Below are 19,742 nucleotides of genomic sequence, written 5' to 3'. Positions count from 1 at the left end.
CTTGCAAACAAGCTAATTTTGATCCTTTTGGTGCTCTATAGCAGCGTCAGATGCTATTTGGTTTTTAAAGAAATGTTTCCTTTGTTTTTGGCACTTGTGAAAGGGGGTGGGGGGCGAAAATGCCCCCCGGGCCTCCTGAAGTTGCTCACCTCTGGATTAAAAGAAATGTCAGGGCCTCTCTCGGGCTCACCCTGACTGTGCTCTCAGGGATGGCGGCCTCCTCTGTCAGTTGCCTGAGGACCAGCGGAGAATCCTTGTGGATCAGACCAGGGTCCATCTCTAGCGCAGCATCCTGTTTCCTATTGTGGTGAGCCAGATGTTTCTGGAAAGGAGAATGTTGCGTGGGAACATTGTGGCTTTCCCGGTAGTGTTGGACTCCAACTCCCATCATTGGCCATGTTGGTTGGGCTGATGGGAGTTGGAGTCCAACCCCATCTCAGGAGCCACGGGTCACCCACCCCTGAAGTAGGGCATGAAGGCCTTGCGTCTCCCTGGCTGTATGTTTTCAGCATCTGGCGACCAAGGAGCATTCTGTCTCTGGAGTTTCCATCCTTTGCCCTTATGACTGCTGATCTGCATCTGCGGCATGAATTTATCTGACCCTTTGTGAGAAGGGCCTTCCTGGGCCGAGGGTCCACCTGGCCGAACATCTGGCTCCCGGCAGTGGGCCATCCAGATGCCCCTGGCAGACTCACGAGCGGAATGCAGTGGCGATGTGCCCTCCTTTCTGTCTCTCCCACCGTCTGGCACTTGGAGGTGCACCTCCCTCTAATGACGGAGGCGCCATGTAGCCAGGAGTGGGGAATGTGTGACCCTCCGGCTGTTGTTGGACTGTATTTCCCATCAGCCCTGGCCAGCATAACCAATGGTGAGGCATGCTGGGAATTGCTGTCCAAGAACATCAGGAAGGTGGCACGTTCCCATAGCTGTTGACAGACGCCCTCCTCTGTGCATTTGTCTAAGCCAGACTTCCTTCAGCTTGGTGCTTTCTAGAAATGTTGGGCTACAGCTCCCATCCTCTCTGGCCAGCAATGATAGGAGTTGTAGTCCAATGTATCTAGAGAGCACCAGGTTGGGGAGGGGTGGTCTAAGCCACCGCCTGTCTCCACATCTTGTGTTGCGCCATGTCACTCTTCGGCTGTGATTCGCAGAGCCATGGAGTCATGCATCCAGAGGGTGACCTTCAGGATTTCTTTTTGCTGGCCAGCCTTGCCCCTAGACTTGAAGCTATGGGGCATATGGAAAGCACTCCGTGGTGTGTTCTGCTGGGCTCCTCTCTGGATGGAGGCCTCTCTCTGGTTGTTGCTGCTCTAGGATGGTAATGATTCTGGGAATTTGTTCTCGCTGTAGGAAATCATGGGAAAATAACAGCATATCCTCCATGTTCTGGTGGAACTATGCAGCCCCCCCCCAACCTGTTGCCCTCCAAAGGTGTTGGTCTGCAACTCCCACAATTCCCAGCCAGCATGGCCAATGGCTGGGAATTATGGGAGTTGTGGTCCAACTTCCTCCAGAGGGCAACAGGTTGGGGGGGCTGGTTTAGGGGCTCAAGCTAGTTGAGGACCCTTGCTCCCCCTTTGGAGTGGAGATGTGCAGATGTGTCTCCCCACGATTGCAGACAGAGGCAGGTTTGGAAGGCGACATGTTCTCATCCCTGGCATAAAAGATGTGCCTTAGCCAAAAGCCACTTAACTCTCTGCACTGTTTAATGGAAGCTCTGTAAACGTGCAGATAGCCAGGGGAGGCCGGGACGGTCATAAAATCCCAGTGTTCTGCAGTGCTGTTCTCAGAGCATGGATTCAGGCGGAACCCCCTGGTAGCCATGGAAGGGACTGCAGCCCCGTCCTGAGCTCCAGGCCGCTGGAAGTCTTTGGCCCTGTTGCTCTGGTGTTGGTGTTGACTCCCCATGGGACACGCAAATGCTGCATGAGGAGCTTTGGGAGGAGCTGGGATCCCTGAGCCCCAGTCAGAGTGTTGAGACAGCAGCTGTTGGTGCTGGCTGGGAGCTGTAGTGTGGGGTTCCTCGCGCTGCTGGAGGCAAGCAAGCTGGGGCCCTCTGAGACAGTCCCTGCTGCTGTTACACATGGTGCATTCTTTTCTTTATTTATTCCCTTTCTATACTGCCCATTAGCCTAAGCTCTCCGGGCGGTTCACGAAACAAAACTTAAACCGTAAAATGCAATAAAATTGTAAAACATCATATCAGAACCATAAGTTTAAAATAGAATTAAACCAAACTAAAAACCAAGATAAAAGCCAGCAGCAATGCAAAGTTCTAAAAATGCAGGAAGGACTAAAAAGCCCAAGAGAATAAAGAGGTCTTCACCTGGCATCCAAAAGACCACAACAAGTTTTGTGGTTTTCATTGTTGTGAACCACCCAGAGAGCCTTGGCTGTTGGGTGGTATAGAAATGTAATAAGTAAACAGATGCTAGGCGAGCCTCTCTGGGGAGGCATTTCACAACTCGTGTGCCACCACTGAGAAGGTCCTCTCCTTAGTAGCCACCTGCCTCACCAGATTTGGTGGGGGCACCTGGAGGAGGCCTCTGAAAGTGATCTCAGGGCCTGGGCAGGTATATATGGGAGGAGACGATCCTTCAGGTAACCTGGCCCCAAGCCGTTTAGGGCTTTGTAGGTCAATACCAGCACTCTGAACTGGGCTTAGAAATGGACTGGCAGCCAGTGCAGATCACAGAGCACTGGCATAATGTGATCATATCGACCAGTTGCTGTTTGCAAACTCGCTGCCCTAGTTTGGGCCAGCTGAAATCCCCAGCCATTTTCAAAGCAGCCCCACGTGTGATGCACGGCAGCAGTCCAAACGCGAGGTTACCAGACCACAGATAACTGTAGCTGGACTTACAAACTGAGAGGGCTCCAGGGGCTCACGATCGGGCAGTCCACACAAGTCAAGACAGTGGAGGAAGGGGAGGGAGATGGAGGCGGGGGAAATGGGGGAAGAGCATGGGTTTTTTCTCAGCTACATGAACTCGGGCTGTGCTCCTGGCCTTGAGATTTGCTCCAGCAGACAGAGTCAGCTTAGAAGTAGAGCAGCCTGCCCCACCCTTAGGGCTAAAGCATTGGAATATGCCAACACTCCCCCCCCCCCCCCCGGGTCACTTGTGATTTCCACAAAAGGTGGCTGTATTGTGAGTGGAGACTACTTGTTTTTAAACTAGCCCAGCTGTCCCTTAGTTCATCCAGCGGCTCTGTAGGAGTAGCTGGCAGTGGCCGTATACATTCCGACGTCGGTCAGGACCTGAAGTGCAGAGCTGTGTTTTCATTGTCCAAGGCTTTCAGCATCCCACACTCCCTGTTCTTGCAACCCTGCGTCAAATCGTGTTGTGTTCTGCACTAGCTGCATTTGGCCTTGGCTCAGCGTTGCCTTTGTGAGACGCTGACTGAGACTGTTCTGTGTTTTCGTCTCTCTTTTTCTCCCCATCGCTTCTTAACACTCCACCCTACTCCATTTGCATCTCCTTGTGCTCCATTCTTCATTCTACACAGTGCTGGTTGGCAAGCTGAGAGGTGGGTGATCTGGCACAGCTCTTTAGCGGAAACGGACACATTTTTGTCTCACTTGGTTTTGGGGGTGACGTACCAAATGCCATGGATGTATTTAAATTAAACACTGGAAGTAAAACACAGATTTTTGGCTATCCTTGCAGCCAGCCTAAATTTGTGGCTGTCCCCAACCCTGCCCCTGTTCTTACCTGTGATGTCATACTGAATGTCAGGGGCTGCAAGGCTCCCGCCTTCCTCTGCACCCCCAGCCCAGCTCTAAGTTGTAAGGCCTGAGCTGTGGAGAGACTTACAAAGGAAGGAGACATCTTGCTTTTCAAGCCTCTTTTCAGCACAAGGTCTGGCAGATTCTGGGGGTAGGGGTCTTCCTGGTTGGTGAGTGTATTTGTGATCTTGTGATGTAAGCCAGGCATGGGCAGAAGGTGGATCTCAAGATGTTTTGGACTTCAACTCCCAGTATTCCTTACTATTGGCCATGGAAGTTGAAGCTGAAAACATCCAGACTCAAAATTTTCTGCCCACCCCTGATGTAAGCTGATCTTGGGGCCGGGTGGAAGGTAGGCAAATACCGGACCAGGCCATGGTGCCCGGGGTCCAAATTTCTTCCTGACTTGCCACTTCCAGGGTACTCCCTTGGGACATTCTAACCCAGGAGTGGGCACCTCGTGGCCCTCCAGATCTTTTGGCCTACAAGTTGCCCACCTCTGTTCTAACCCCTCCTGCTCCAACCTGGTGGCCTCCAGATGTTGCTGGATTTCAGCTCCCGTCAGCCCCAGCCAGCATGGCCAGTGGTCAGGAGTTCTGGGAGTTGTGGCCCCAAAGATCTGGAGGGCACCAGGCTGGGGAAGGCAGCTCCAGCCCTTCCCATTGCCACATCTTCAAGGGAAGAGCAACCTCTGAAAAGCACGGCATGCGATCGGCAAGATAAAGTGACGGGTTGGAGATAGATGGCATAAAACCAAACCTATGCTTGCTTCAGCCATGGCCCTGAAGAGGGTGGCATCCCCAGCAAGCCGTCTTTCCAGAAAACACTCCTCCTCGCACTTTCACAAGCTGGTAGGTCGAGGGAATTTCACACAGGTGCGGTTGGTGGCTTCCTTGCTTCTCTCTGTGCCCTTGGGTCAGCATGCGGGTTGTGTTCCGCCTAAGATCTGCCGGGAATGCCTGATGAACTCCAGTGAAGGATGCAGGAGGAAGCAGCCTGACTGGCCGCTTGCAGACATCATCCCCTAGAAAGGCGTGATGGTCCAGGGTTGTTGCCAATTATATTGACCCTTTTTGGTGGAGGCGAGGCACACGCCCCTGTGAAACATCCTGATTATCATGGGAGGACCCAAGACCCAGTGGAGGTCATGTGGTTCGCATGCAGGAGCTGATGGGAGCCCTCTCGGCTGAGGGCTGAGCCCCGGCCCTTCCATGTACAGAGGATGTGTGTCTCCAGGAAGGCATGGTTCCCCGCCCGCGGCCCCCTTTTCCTTTGCAGCTCATAACAGAAACCTGGCCAGTAGACTCAACAGACTTCCTTCCTGACGGTTGCGCTCTCCCTTCTCCTGCAGAGGTCCCAGAAGCCAAGGCTCCCAGTCCGTCCATCAGCAGGCAGGTGAGCATCGAAACGGACCGGGTGTCCAAGGACTTCATCGAGTTCCTGAAGACCTACCACAAGCCCGGCCAGGAGATCTACAAGCAGTGCAAGCACTTCCTGGAGGCCATGCATCGCAAGCGGGTAGGCCCACCCACAAGCTGGAGCGTGGGGCGCATACCCTTGGGCACTGTGTTGTGCTTTTCCCTAGAGCAGCCTTCCCCCACCTGGTGCCCTCCGCGTCTTCTCGACCTTCAGCTCCCATCCGCCCAGGGTTGTTGAACCTCTTTTAGCCCGGGGGCCAAATTCTGTTCTGGAGGTGCCCTCGGGGGCCACATTCCTGTGGTGGGCAGGGCCAGAAACACCAACCTGTTTTAGCTTAAAGCTCTCACTGCCAGTTACTAAGAGAGGCATTTCAACCTTTTGGAATTGGGGGGAAGACCTGTGTACAATCTGGGAAGCCACCAAATGATAGGTGACTGGTGGAAAGGGGCATGGCCATTTGGGGAACCCCGGAGGCAGTGGAGGCTGGTGGCTGCGATGTCAGTGGGGCGGTGAATCTGCTCTGGGTTTCAGACAGAACTCTAAAGGAGGTCTCCAAAGTGCAGAGCACCTTGGAGACCTCCTTTAGAGTCCGCACCTTGGAGACCTCCTTTAGAGTTCTGACTGAAACCCGGAGCAGATTCACTGCCCCACTGACATTGCAGCCACCAGCCTCCACTGCTCAGAGGGCTGCATGGGGACCCCAGGCGGGCCAGATTTGTTCCCCAGCCTGAGATTGGACACCCCTGCATCGGCCTTAGCCAGCACAGTCAGTGGTCCGGAATGCTGGGAGTCATCATCCCAAACGTCTGATGGGGATCAGATCGGGAAGGCTGGGCTAGAGACACGAGACTCGGGGAATGAGCCACGGGGAGCCCAAAGCCCCTTTCGTGTTGCGGGGAGAGGATGGATATTGTGGGTGGGGGTCTGCGTTGAAGGACATCCAGTACGGATTGACTTGTGAAACAAAAATCTAAATGTGCCACTTAAAGAACGAGAAAAGTGCTGTGATACTCTTGACGCAGCGATTGTCTGGAAACAGAGTATGCTTTCTTATATTTAGGGAGAAGTATGCATATGCACTTTTAATCAAACAAGAGCTTACAGCTTTGCCCAGATGGGGCTGCAAGCTGCCATACCTTAAGTTACCTTAGCAGATTTTATTTTGCTAGTTGCAAAAGACACACACACATGCATATTATATATACACACACATATATTATATATATACACCCACCCACACAGAATAAAGATATAAAAAGTAGAAATCACCAGTGTCAGAAGGAGACATTGGAACATAAGAAGAATGTTAAGTTAGAGCATAGGAATCACGTGTGGACATAAATCTTACCACAAAACACCTGCTTGTTGCGCGGAAGGGGAAAAGGCATCCTCCCACCCTGAATCTTTTAACTTCTTTCCTGCCCCTTCACAGCTCTACGCTCCCCTGAGGTGTCCTGAAGAAAACTGTTGGGTGTGGCCTGCTATGGGTGGCAAAACCTGGAAAAGGGGCTGGCCTTGTTGCCTCTTTGTGGGTGGTGTGTTGTGGCGTCTGAGATACAGAGCTGGGGGTAGGAGCCCACAGAAATGGCAGGGAACGGAGGGAAAACAGAGGACGGTCCTTCTCTTCTCCCTTCCGATCTGCTGCCCCAGGGTGGGGAACATGTGACCCTCCAGATGCTGTTGGGTTGCAACTCCTACCAACCCCAGCCAGCATAGCCAGCATATTTTATTTATTTAGTTAGTTACAATATTTATATACCACTCCACATCAGAAGAATTCGGAGCGGTGAACAACATGGTAAAAGAATAAAACAGGTTAAAAGAGTTAAAACATTTTTTAAAAAGACAAACCCTAACAAAGTGGAATTTGACAAACTACGGCTGGTCATGCAAGAAAGGCCTCTTGAAATAACAATGTCTTCAGGAGGCGCCAGAAGGAACATAATGTTGGTGCCTGCCTGACCTCTAAAGGCAGGGAATTCCACAGGAAGGGGGCCACCACAATGAAGGCTCTTTTCCTGGTGGACTCCAATCGGGCCATGGGTCCATGTGGAACCACCAGGAACATGTCCTCTGATGACCTCAGTGACTGGGCAGGTTGGTAAGGAAGGAGGCACTCTCTCAGCTATCCTGGTCCCAAGTTGTTTAGGGCTTTGTGCACTAGTGCCAATACCTTAAACCTGGCCTGGTAGCGAATAGGCAGCCAGTGCAATTCCCTCAGCAGAGGAGTCACACGCTGAAAAGGGGCAGCTTCCGACAACAGCCGAGCTGCTGCATTCTGCACTAGGTCCAGCTTCCGGGCCAGCCTTAAGGGCAGCCCCACATAGAGTGCATTGCAGTAATCCAGTCTTGAGGATACTGCTGCCTATACCACTGTGGCCAAGCTATCCCTCTCCAGGAGAGGCTGTAGCTGGCTAACCAGCGGAAGCTGGTAAAAGGCACTCCAAGCTGCCGTGACCACTTGAGCCTCCAGTGACAATGATGGATCTAGGAGTCCCCCCAAACCACGGACCTGATCTTTCAGAGGGAGTGCAACCCCATCCAGAACAGGCAATGAGCCTATCTCCCGGACCCGGGAACTACTCACCCACAGGGCTTCCGTCTTGCCAGGATAATCGCTAAGGCTTTCCTCTGTTAGGAGGTAATTCATTCTCTGAGTGTAAGCTGCTGGGGACCATTGCCTTCGTGACCTGCCTGTCTGTCTTGGAAAGGAGCATTCTGGACTAGATGGGTCTGTTAGGCTAAACTAGCAGGGCTGCAAGACACACCGTCTTGAGGGCTTCCCACGTTCCAGGCAGCCATTGCTCCTTTTGGATGGAGAGACTGCTAGTGCTTCTCCAGAAAAGGTGGCTAGTTTTCACATGCATGTCTGGTTCTCTCTTGCAGGAGCTGAGCATCGAGGAACAATCTGAATATGCCCAGGACTTCTACCAGAACGTGGCAGATAAGCTGCAGTCTCGCTGGAAAGGTATTTCCCTTTATGGCCTTTGTCGTTTTTGTAGTGTGGCTCCGTGGGGAGGCAACCATCCCTTTCAGGGGCAGCCTGTGTGTGCCTTTCCATGTCTAAATGTCTGCTTGTGCTCAGAGAAACCAACCTTTTCCCCAGAAGAGATGGGGGCAGGGGAAGGATTGGTCCCTGTTTTATGTGGAAGGACAAACCCAGGATTGAAACACGAGCGTGATCTTTCCCTGGTGACATCCAGCTTGCACTGTGTAGGCCAAAGCCACAATTTACAGTCCTGGGCGCTATTTATTTATTTATTTATTTATTTCATTTCTTTATTTCATTTCTGTATTGCCCAATAGCCGAAGCTCTCTGGGCTATTCATAGATGGTGTGATGTGTCCATTTTCTACTTGGAATTTGGCAGTGTATCCCTTGAGTTCTAGATTCTGGGGGCAAACTGTGCAGGGTGGTGGTGTTGCTGTTACTTTCTTGCCCTTCCCAGAATCCTCTCAGAAACGTGTTTCTGTACTAGATGGGCCCATCTTGGTCTTATTCAGCAGGGCTGTTTTTGGAAAGCCCACAGCCCTCACTGGAACTGGTGTTGTCCACCCAAGCTGCCAGCACTGGCTCAGATCAAGGCAGAAGCCAGACATACTACAGCTCTGTGTGTGTGTGTTTCGTCTTCAGTGTCTCCGGAAAAAGTGGAGAAAGCGATGGACCAGATTGAGAAGTACCTCATGACACGGCTGTATAAGTACGTTTTCTGCCCAGAAACCACTGAGGACGAGAAGAAGGATCTTGCTGTCCAGAGGAGGATCAGGTGTGGCTTCAGGAATGCGGGGGTCTTCCTGGGAGGTGGCAGAGGCCGCTGGGGATTATGTGGGTTGTAGTTCAGCACATCTAGAGGGTGCCGGGTTCAGGAAAGCTGACATAGTCGCTGCAGCATTTGGTACCCCACCCTCCCGGCTGGAAAGAGCCCTGACCTCGCTGCCTGTTAGTCTTCTGTAACAACTGGCAAAGCTGCATTTTATCTCTCCCCACCTCGAAGGAATACCACCTGTGTGTGGCAAATGGGGTGCTGCCCACGCAGTTCTCTGGCTGAAGGGACGTGCCTCACTGAAGAAGCCGTTGCCTGGGTGGGTTGTGTGAGGTGCAGGTTCCAGCACTGTTTTTGGTTTTTGTTTCATTTTTAAGTTTCTAATCCTCATGGATAAGAAGATAGAATTGACTGTGCCTGGTGAGTCTCCGAATAAGGCTGGTCAGGGGTGCGTGGTTTCACTGTCCTGCATGGCCCCTCCCGCCATTACAAATAGAAGCAGGTTAATTATGCAGATGTGTGTGGATTTGCTCTGCATTTATGTGTGTCAACTGAATTCTGCTTTCCTTGGTGCGGAGTTTTGCCCGCCCTTAAGCAGAGTTTATCTCTCTCTTAAGCAGAGATAGCAGGATGGTTTTGCTATCTTACCCAGCCTTGGATATTAACGGCTCTCTTACTCAGCTCTTCCAAAGGTAACGATGGTTATCTTACGTTTCCCTCTCCCCTCATTTGCCTGCAGGGCTTTGCACTGGGTTACTCCACAGATGCTTTGTGTTCCTGTCGATGAAGAAATCCCTGAAGTCTCCGATGTAGTTGTCAAAGCAATCACAGGTATGCCAAGGGTTGATGGGCCAGCTCTCCTTCAGGTGTGGAGCAGGGAATGACTTGGAAGCTGGCTTAAATTCCCCGTGCAACCAAGGAAGTCATCCCTCCTCGCGGCAGGTGGCCCTGAAGATCGGCCTTCCCCACCATGGTGCCCTCCAGATGTGTTGGACTGCAACTCCCATCATTCCCAGCCATGTGGAGGGAAGGCTGATTAAGAACATGGACACTCAGCCGGGTCTGCAGCACTGAAGATTTGCTGGGTCTGGAGCAAAGCACTTGCTGGCACTCGCTGAGTCTGGGGGCCAGAGCACTAGTTACACCACCAGTTCTTATAACTGTGTTAAAAAAAAGAAGAAAGATTGTGTGCAGGCTGTGGCAAAAAGCGCCAGAGTTCGGTGTGTGGGCTGGTGGGGCAGGTGTTGCCTTTGCTGGGATCCCTGCAGGAGCGAAGAGCCCAGCTGGGCGAAGGCATCCCTGCCTCACCCCCTCCGGGGTTCTTCCTTTCTCGCAGACATCATTGAGATGGACTCCAAGCGCGTCCCGCGGGACAAGCTGGCCTGCATCACCAGCTGCAGCAAGCACATCTTCACTGCCATCCGGACCACGAAGGACGAGCCGGCTTCGGCTGACGACTTCCTGCCCACCCTCATCTACATCGTCCTGAAGGGCAACCCGCCCCGCCTGCAGTCCAACATCCAGTATATCACTCGGTTCTGCAATCCCAGCAGGCTGATGACCGGGGAGGACGGGTACTACTTTACAAACCTGGTCAGTACAGCTGCATGCACTGAGGGTGTGTGTGTGTGTGTCTGTCTTTCTGGGCGCATTGGTGGCTGGAGAGGGGGGGACTGCCACATTTTTCAAACTCTGTCCTTCAGTGTTTTGGGAAGCCCCACACTCTCTATGGGGAGGGAGAGGTTTCAGATATGTTGCACATCTTAAGGTGGCTGAATTGAACTCTTGGCCCATGTGACACAGTTGGGCTGTTCACACAACATGCTAACCCACACTCAGTGATTGAGCGTGGGTTGTTGTTGGGCCGTGGGTTAGCATGCTGTCTGAACATAGGACATTTTCCGCAGAGTGGCTTGTGAACCTTGCAGCATGGCGTATTTTTCTTGAACAAGCCACCTTGAGAACCCATGGTTATTTGTTGGGTTGTTCAAGGTTGTTAACAAGCCATGCTGCGGGAAAAGTCCTGGGTTCAGACAACATGCCAACCCACAGTTCAATGAACGACTAGTGATGTACGAAAGTCACTTACCTGGTCCCGCAGCTTGCTTCGCGGTGGGGGGGAGGCGCTTCGGTTCTCCCCCTGAAATTCAGGCGGGGGGGGAGGCGCCCCGCCTCGCCCGGCCGAAATTCAGGCCGGGGGGGGAGGCGCCCCGCCTTGCCCAGCTGAAATTCAGGCCGGGGAGAAGCGCCCCGTCTCCCCGGCCGCGAAATACAAAGTGGAAAAAAACAAAAACAAAACACACCCGTGATAGGCTGCGTAAATCGTTACGTAGCCTATCACGGGTGTGTTTTTTTTTACTTTATTTTGTAATGGCGGCGGTGGCGGCAGCCGGTCGGAAGACCAGCCGCCGCCCCCGCCGAACTGCTGCCGAATCGCCACCGGGACCCGCCGCTGGGACCCGCCGCCGGGAGGGACATTCACAGGAGGTAAGTCCCATCCCGGGGGGGGGGTGGCAGGGGGGGTGGCGGAGAATTTCACCAACAATTTCGGGGGGCCGAATGTGTTGGCATTCGGCCTCCCGGAGATTCGGGGAGAAATTCTCCGCCATCCCTACGAATGACCCACACTCAACCACTGAGTGTGGGCTAGCGTGTTGTGTGAACAGCCCCAGTATTGTTAGTACGTATTCCTGATCACACATGCATGTAAGTACAGACTGACACATCTACTGGACTGACACGGTGTGGTCCTCCCTCTCCCCTCCAGCAACTGGAACCCAGAGTCGTGGCGCTTCACAGGGAGGTTATGATGTGCCCTCATATCAAGGGGAAAATAGCCACAAACTAAGGCTTAGGTCAGCCGTTCCTAGCCTGGCAACTTCAAGATTTGTGTAGGACTAAAGCTTCCATCACCCCCACCTGGCTGGGGATGATGGGGTTGTAGTCCCACACATCTGTTGGGCATCAGGTTGGGGAGGGCTGGCTCAGATCAAAGAATATATGCTTGATCGCAACACTTAGAAATATTGGCCAGGGCAATTTAGCCCGCCTACAAATAAATACAAGGCTATGAGCGCCTGGGGCCTTGGACAAAGCAGAGAAAGAGCAGGGAATCGCCCCGTGACTTTTTGTTCTCGGAGTTTTCCAAAAACCCATTTGAATCTCCCAAGCCCACCTTTTTGAAAATACTTTTTATTCTATTTTTTATCTTTATAAGTGAAATAAACAGTACCAACAACCTAATCAGTAACTACAATTTCCCAACAATACAGTATTCTTTTGCCTTTTACCAAGTCCACCTTTTTGATAGACAAAGCGAGTATGATAAGAAGAGGCCCATTCTGGGCCGCTTCTGGTAGGGGCCCAGCCTTTACAAGCCCATCAGAAATAATGCAGCTCTCCCTCTGCAGGGTCAGATGCTGTGAGGCGCTGATGCACTTGCAGATCCTGCAACATCATCTGCCAAGACATTGGAAACTTTTTTTTAGCCACTTGCAGGTCGCTTGTGCTACTACTTAAAAGAACGAAGGGGAGGAAGAATTTAGCAGATGTCTGGAAGGGAGGCGGGTTTTGATTCCAATGGGGACTTGGATGTGTGTGTTCTGCGCATCTCTGAGAAAACAAGCCAAGGCCAATGTGGGGGTTTTAGGCCTCCAGGATGGGGCTGGTCAGGTGAGTTGAGGGAACTTCAAAAATACGGGCCGCTTCCTTCAAAGTTTTCCTTTGTTAAGAGGGGTGATTTTGGCCCCCCGTGTTTCAAGAGTAGGGATGGGTGGATTCCCTATGTGCTGCTCCGGGGGGGAATCCGCCTGCGGGGGTCGCAATTTGGTCCTCCCTCCGGAATCCTCTTCGGCCGGCTCCGCTCCGTGGTGATTCCACAGAGCTGCTGGCCGGCTCCATAGCGCCAGTGATACGGCCGCCATTCCCATGCTGTACCACTGACTGAGGGCTCACTCTGGATGCAAATGGCGCCCGCTACGCCATTTGCGGCTGTAAAGCCTTTAGCTTAATCTAAGAGCTTTACGGCTGCAAATGGCATAGCGGATGCCATTTGTGTCTGGAGTGAGTCCTCAGCCAGCGATACGGCATGGGAATGGTGGCCGTATTGCTGACGCTACAGAACTGGCTGGTGGCTCCGCAGAATCGCTGCGAGGAGGATCTGGCCCCAGACGGTTCTGGAGGGAGGCGGAGGCGAGTTGTGCCGTTCCACCATGGACTCCAGAGGCAGGATTCTTTAGAATCCAGCCTCATTGGGGTCCGTGGCGGATTTCTCTGACATCCCTGTTCAAGAGTAACATCCCATAGGCGTGATGAAAATAACGGTTGGGAGAGTCCTTTGCTGCTGGGCTTGTGTGTATGCCTGGATCTTGTCTCTGGGTTATGTGCGGCCTGCAAGTCACATAACGCTTTTTGCAGTGCTGTGCTGTCGCCTTTATCGAGAAGCTGGATGCTCAGTCCCTCAATCTGAGCCAGGAAGACTTTGACCGCTACATGTCCGGCCAGACCTCTCCGAAGAAGCAGGAACCTGAGAGCTGGCCGGCCGATGTGTGCGTGGGCGTCCGGCAGATGTACAGGAACCTTGACCTCCTGTCTCAGCTCAACGAGCGGCAGGAGAGGATTGCAAGCGAGGTCAAAAAGCTCGAGCAGGACCTCATTGACTGGACCGATGGGATCACAAAGGAAGTCCAAGAGATTGTCGAGAAGTTTCCCTTGGAGATAGCCCCCCCGACCCCTGCCCTGGCGGCCATTGACTCCGAAAACGTCGAGAACGACAAACTGCCCCCTCCGTTGCAGCCACAGGTGTACGCTGGATGATCTCCGCTTTTGGGGCTTGTAGATGTTCCTTCCCTTGGCTTTCTTCTGCTGGGAAGGTGGGTGCAGGGGAAAGTCAAATGAGTTTAAAACTGGCACATTTTAAAGGTACTGTTTGCTGGCAGGCACATTTCCTGATATTTATTTTAGCCAGAGTAGTGTACTATGAAGGCTGTGTTTCTGCGTGTCCTTGAACTGAATTTAACTTTTTTCTTTTTACACAAATCCAATATAATTTTTAAGAAACACTTTGATGATATTTTTTTTCCTTTCAGGCATGCACTAGTGTGTGTGTGTGTGTGTGTGTGTGTTTAAATAATCAGTGGAAGCTTTTTGGTGGGCTTTTCCTCCCATTGTCAGCACTTTGCAAAGAATGCCAAGTTGGAGGTAGATATGTGAAAGGTACTTAATCTCCTGTTTTCCAAAAAGAAGGACCTTTGATGTAAAATCAATATTTAAAATTGTAAATAGGTTTGCAACTTGGGGCAGTGTCTTACCTGCATGGCATCTTGTAAGGAATGATAAATGCTTGTTTTTATTTCTTCAGTGTCAAGTGGGGCAAGTTCACTGCATAATAGTTTTTCTTCCAGGAACTGGGAGTATGGAGTGGGGATGTGAGGACAGGAAGAAAGCATCACGTCATAGGAAACCACTTGCACTGCCTCAGCTGTGATTTTGTAAAGGTTGTCTCCTGACAAAGTTTCTCATCTAAATACGCCAGAAGAGAGAGAGTCTGAAACAACCCTTCCTTTTGTGTGTGCTGGACTATACCAGCTGCCCAACTGGGTTTGTTTGAAGGCAAGAGTGGGAGAGGGTGGAGTTCCCGTGTTTGTGTTTTGCTGGAGCCTTTGTTCCTCTCGCTAAAAGTGACAGGAATTGGCCCCCAGTGAACAGGCTGTTTGACCCTGCACTCAAAAAGTGCTTTTTAAAATCTTGAAGATGTTCTGTTGTGCCACTGCAAAGTAGGGAACTGGTGCAGTCTGCCACAGTGCCCCCTTGCGCTGAGAAAAAAACAGGACCCCAGGGCATGGAGCAGTGATCCCCTGATCACCTTTCCCAGCCCACATTTCTGCCTCTTTCTTCATCTGGTGTGTGAGCCGGCCCTGTACGTTACAGGCTGACAGGTAGTACATTTGTACAGAACACCAAAGGGTATAAAGCAGCCTTCCTCAACCTGGGGCCCTCCAGATGTGCTGGACGGCAACTCCCATAATGGCCATCTGGCTGGGAATCATGGGAGTCGCCATCCAACGCATCTGCAGGGCCTAAGGTTGGAGCAGGATACTCTACTCACTGTCTGGTATGCATCTTGTATGTTCGAATAGTCCTAGAGTTTGGCAGGTGTGTGGTGGAGCAATCCCACCTCTGATGTCCCCAGCATCCCCTGCAGGAACTCATCCGAAGGATCTATAGCACTGTGAGTGCCTCCCCCCCCAACTTTCAGGGTTCCTAGTAGCCTCATTCACGCCGCTGATTGAATCCTCCCCCTTTTGCCGAGGAACCAGCGAGAACTCGCAGCCACGAGGCTCCGCCAACCTGCTCGATGAATGCGCTCAGCCATTCCCTTCCGACCTGGTGCCCTCCAGACTGTAACTTCCATCGTCCCTGGCCATTGGCCATGCTTGCTGGGGCTGATGGGAGCTGCAGTCCAAAACAATGAGAGGGTGCCAGGTTCAGGAAGGGCTGAGCTGGTAAGTTTTCCTTTTGCCTGTGTGAACTTGGTGGAGTTGGGGCTGTTTGTGGCACTCACTGTGAGTCGCGTGGAAGCTATATTGGAAGGTCTGCAAAGTTTACGCTTCTTCCCGCCCTGGTTAAATTCATCTTAAGTGTCTGTGACTTCTTTTTTTAGATGCCAAGTCAGCCAGGAAAGGTTTGGTCATCCAGCTTAGCATTAAATCTCTCACACGCTTCACAGTTCCAGTCAAAAGCTACTTGGCCCGTCACTCCATTGTGTGATGAAAAAAATATCCTCTTTACAGTGTTAACCATTTTTATACTGCATTGCAACACTTTTCAGATATAGTGTTAACATTTTTTTTCTGAAGCTCCTGTGATCTAGCTGAGTCCCACTTGTCCGTCTGGTCATCTTGCAGTGAAACCATTTATTTATTTTGGAGTAGGTTTCCAAGCATCTCATTTTGGGCTGTATTTCCAGGCAATGTTGCAAAATAGCATCTCTGCAGCCTTATGGCTCTGCAGGTGTCTCTCTATTTTTGCAATAAGTTCAGACCAAGACTGATCAGTTCTGCGTCAGCTTCAAAAAGCACTCTTGATTTCAGCCTTTTGAGGTACATCTTTTGGGTTTCTCAAGAGGTAAGTATTTATGATGTTCCCCTCCTCCCGTTAAATTGTGCAGCAGAAGTGAACCAGTTAGTCAGTGGACTACAGAGAGCCCATGTTTGTTGGCTTCTTAGAGGGTTCCATTCTAGATCAGGGCTTCCTTTCTTTGCCTCTTTCTGCGTGACAACACACTAGGTGCTAACTCTGGTTTCCGGGTACACATTTTCACTCCTAAAAGATGTATAATAGCTGCTGTCAGTAAACTGCTGTCAAATAAAATAAAACCTGTACAACATGACTCTTTTGTTAGTCAGCTGAACTCTTGGTTTAAATTACGTTTTGTTTACACAGTTGTTGCCTTGGTTTTTAACCGTGGATATGTTTAACTTTACGGAATTTTTGCTCTATCCTCGAGAAGGGACATGGCCTAAGGTAGTGGGGAGGCTGTATTGCTTTCTTCAGTTGTGCAGCTGAATTGTGGAGCTTTGTATAGAACAGGGGAGGGGAACCTCTGGCCCTGGGGGCCAAATCCAGCCCTCCAGAGTTTTCCAGCAGGCCACATCTCTTTTCCCCCTGACTGGCGATTGTTTGGTGGTTTCTGGCTTTCGTGCGGTTTTTTCCCCATTCTATAAGGTTGAAATGCTTCTCCTAAAGCTTAGTTGCTGGCAGTGAGAGCTTAAATCTAAAAAATGCTGGGATTTTTCTGGTATTTTGGGCCATGCCCCTTTGTGTTTAGTCCTGCCCAGGGCTGGAGTGCGGCCCCCGAGAGCTTCTCCGAAATTGAATCTGGCCCTTGGTCTGAACGAGATTCCTCACCCCTGGTGTTGAAAGTTGGAGGGGCCTACTCAGTGTGGCCCCGTGCATCTTCAGCATAAAATCTCCCCCATGTCGTGTTGCAAGTGGTCTTGGGCCTACAACTGAGCAGCAAATGGACTTGGGTTCCCTTTCCATGCATTTTTCCTTTGTGGTGGGGACTTGGGGCAGCAGTTCTGACAAATCCAAGCCATTCACTTTGAGCCGGGGGTAAGCCAAGCGCAAGGCTGTCCTAGGGAGGCTGCAGAGCCTTTCTTGTTATTTTGTACAAAATGATGCCTGGTGTGGAGAAAGTGGATAGGGAGACTTTTTTCTCCCTCTCGCATAATACTAGAACCTAGTGGGGTCCTCCTGTGAAGCACATTGGTGGGAGGTTCAGGACAGACAAAAGGAAGGACGTCTTCACACAGCGCAGAGTCAAACTATGGAATTTGCTATCACAAGATGCAGTGATGGCCACCCATTTGGATAACTTTAAAAGGGGATTGGAGAAATTGGTGGAGGAGAAGGCTTGATGGCCATGTCCTACCTCTAGGATCAGAGGCAGTGAGCCTATGTGCCCCAGATGCTGGGGAACATGGGCGGGAGGGTGCTGTTGCGCTCGTATCCTGCTTGTGGCTTCCTGGTCGACAGCTGGCTGGCCACTGTGTGAACAGAATGCTGGACTAGATGGACCCTTGATCTGATCCAGGAGGGCTCTTCATATGTTATGTGTGAGCATTTCTTTCAGGGTGTCCTACGAGGGCAGCCTCTTCAATGGACAGCTCCTGCCTGAACCGGCCCTTGTGCCCTCAGTGAGTCCTTAGCTGTGGCACGGGGAGTGGGGTGGGTGTTGGGACAGCTGCCCCAAGGCAGGGATGATGGAAGGAGGGTCCTTCCTCCTTCTGGGGAGACGACTTTCCTACAATCCACTCCTTTCAAAAGCCTTCGTTCTAACCTGATGCTGTGGAATCTCCCCATTTCTGCATACCAACCTGGCAGTACATTCTTCCGAGCCAAAAGCTGTTCTGTCTTCCCTTTCTCCCATACCCAAATCACCAGGCACATGGAAGCTGGCGGCAGTGGCAAAGAGAGCACTCTGCCTGTGCTCAGAGGCCCCTTTATTTAGTATTGTGTAGTGTGGGAGACAGGTCTCTGTTCAGCTTGGATGTCTGTTTTGCACTCACTGGATGGAGGCCTTTTGCTCCACTTCCTGCTGCACTGTGTGGCAATTGGAGGATGAACTTGGCCGAGAGGACTCACTTGGGGTTGTTTGGTCGTCCAGGCTGCCTGTAGCCCTGGGCAATCCTGTCTGGCTCTTTAGAATTGTGATTACGCGTCGTAATTGTCTTTTGGCCAAAGTAGGCTAAAAACAAAATCCAAATTAAAAACGAGTAAGTGAAGCCGCCCTCTTATCGCAAGTACTTATTACAAATGAAAAAAGAAGAGGCCCGCCTCGAGTCCTTCAAGTGGGTCCAAGGCTGATCCAATTGAGCAGATCAATTAATGAAGTGAGGTGAGTGCACATACATGCATGCCATCACCATCCACGTGGTGCAAACTCACATCATCTCCGGGAAGCATCTGTGAATTGAGCATCTGACCTCTGAGCCGGGCCCGCCATGTCTGCTGGGAAGAGCTTAGCTGTCTGCATCGCCCATCCCTCCCCAGTGGAAAGAAGGATTTCCTCACCCATCGGGTGGATGGGTGGTAAAAGGGTGGCCCAGTGTGGGAGCCGTCGTAACCTACCCTCCATCCCTTTTCATTCCTGGCAACCTTGCTGGAAGAGAGACGTGTGCTTGGGTAGGCGGCCTTATTTGGGGATATATAGATAGCAAGGCAAAGTTGGGGGGAAATTCTTTAGAAAATGAGTATTGTGAGCATCCTCCCCCCTGCATTTTATTAAGACAATTACCCATCAGTCCTTGTGTTAAAAGTTCTCTGCAGAATTTCTTAGGTTTTTTTTGTTTTGTTTTGGCCAGGAAATATTTAAAGGAGCAGAGTTTGAGGCTAAACTTTTACACTGTTTGCCTACTTTGGCTCCCAGATGGTTCAAAAAGGCTAGGAGATAGAATCGTAGAGTTGGTGGGGACCTCAAAGGGCATCGAGTCCACCCTCCACTCGGCTGGTGCAGGAACTCCACTGCTACAGCATCCCTGATAGGTGGGCCTCCACAATGTACTGCAATAATTTGTGGGCACATCATGGAAAAGATGTGGAATAGGTGGCGCAAAATGTGTAAACGTGCATGGAATAAACTTGGTTTTTCAGATTGCACTTTCAGGAAAAATTGCTCCTAGAGCTCTGAGGCTGTATTTCAACTGTGTATTATACACCAAAATGTTCATTTGGCCTGCTATCAGAAACGATGCAACAATCGGACCATGCACTATTGGGGTATAACTGCTACAACAAAACATCACTTTTTCTACTGGCAACCACACTGGCAGTACCTTACAGCTATGCATGCGCCCTATTTCCACTCCATGTAACATAACTGAAGAGTCAACGACTGGACATTTTGGAATAATTTCTTTACAATTGATGTGCACAGTATTTCATGGGGAAATCATAATATTCTCATCTGCCAGCAGTAAACATTTTCATACACAAAGCTAATTAAAATAGTTAATATGCTTTCAATAAAGATAAATGACCCAGGCAGTCACTATCCTAGCAATATATATCCTTGTTTACATTTTTGCTTACGTTTTAGTAGCTGGTTTCTACAAGAAAATCTCTTTTCATTTCCCAGTTTCAGAACCACAGGAAACCATTCAAAGTCACTCTCTGTCTTTGATCTCCATGGAAGGGTTAGACCACTTTTTTCTCATTGTTTTCACAGTTTGGACATGGATGCCTACGGTGGGCACTTCTACATTGCCAAAAAAAAGCAAAAAGGATTGGTTTGCATAAAATGTGTGTTTGTGCTAATTCAGATGGATAGAT

General features: G+C 50.9%; 1 protein-coding gene across 2 annotated transcripts in view; it reads left to right on the top strand.

Moving 5' to 3' along the window:
* Positions 1-16,312, top strand: part of RABGEF1 (RAB guanine nucleotide exchange factor 1) — a 34,121-nt gene extending 17,809 nt beyond the window's left edge. Inside the window, exons 4-9 of one of the 2 annotated variants that reach the window (XM_084823022.1) lie at positions 5,079-5,245; positions 8,033-8,114; positions 8,780-8,912; positions 9,649-9,740; positions 10,246-10,502; positions 13,326-16,312. In XM_084823022.1, coding sequence (XP_084679148.1) covers positions 5,079-5,245; positions 8,033-8,114; positions 8,780-8,912; positions 9,649-9,740; positions 10,246-10,502; positions 13,326-13,724 — 1,130 coding nt within the window. In that variant the 3' untranslated portion in view covers positions 13,725-16,312. The remainder of the gene's footprint in view (positions 1-5,078; positions 5,246-8,032; positions 8,115-8,779; positions 8,913-9,648; positions 9,741-10,245; positions 10,503-13,325) is intronic. The other variant, XM_084823023.1, reaches the window with a different exon arrangement.
* Positions 16,313-19,742: the final 3,430 nt, after the last annotated feature.

The sequence above is a fragment of the Heloderma suspectum genome, chromosome 16 (assembly GCF_057233095.1).
Source record: "Heloderma suspectum isolate Gila_16-S chromosome 16, 16-S_ref, whole genome shotgun sequence".
Taxonomy (NCBI): Eukaryota; Metazoa; Chordata; class Lepidosauria; order Squamata; family Helodermatidae; genus Heloderma; species Heloderma suspectum.
Note: the sequence above shows the minus strand (reverse complement) of the source record. Positions and strands in the feature narration are given on the sequence as shown.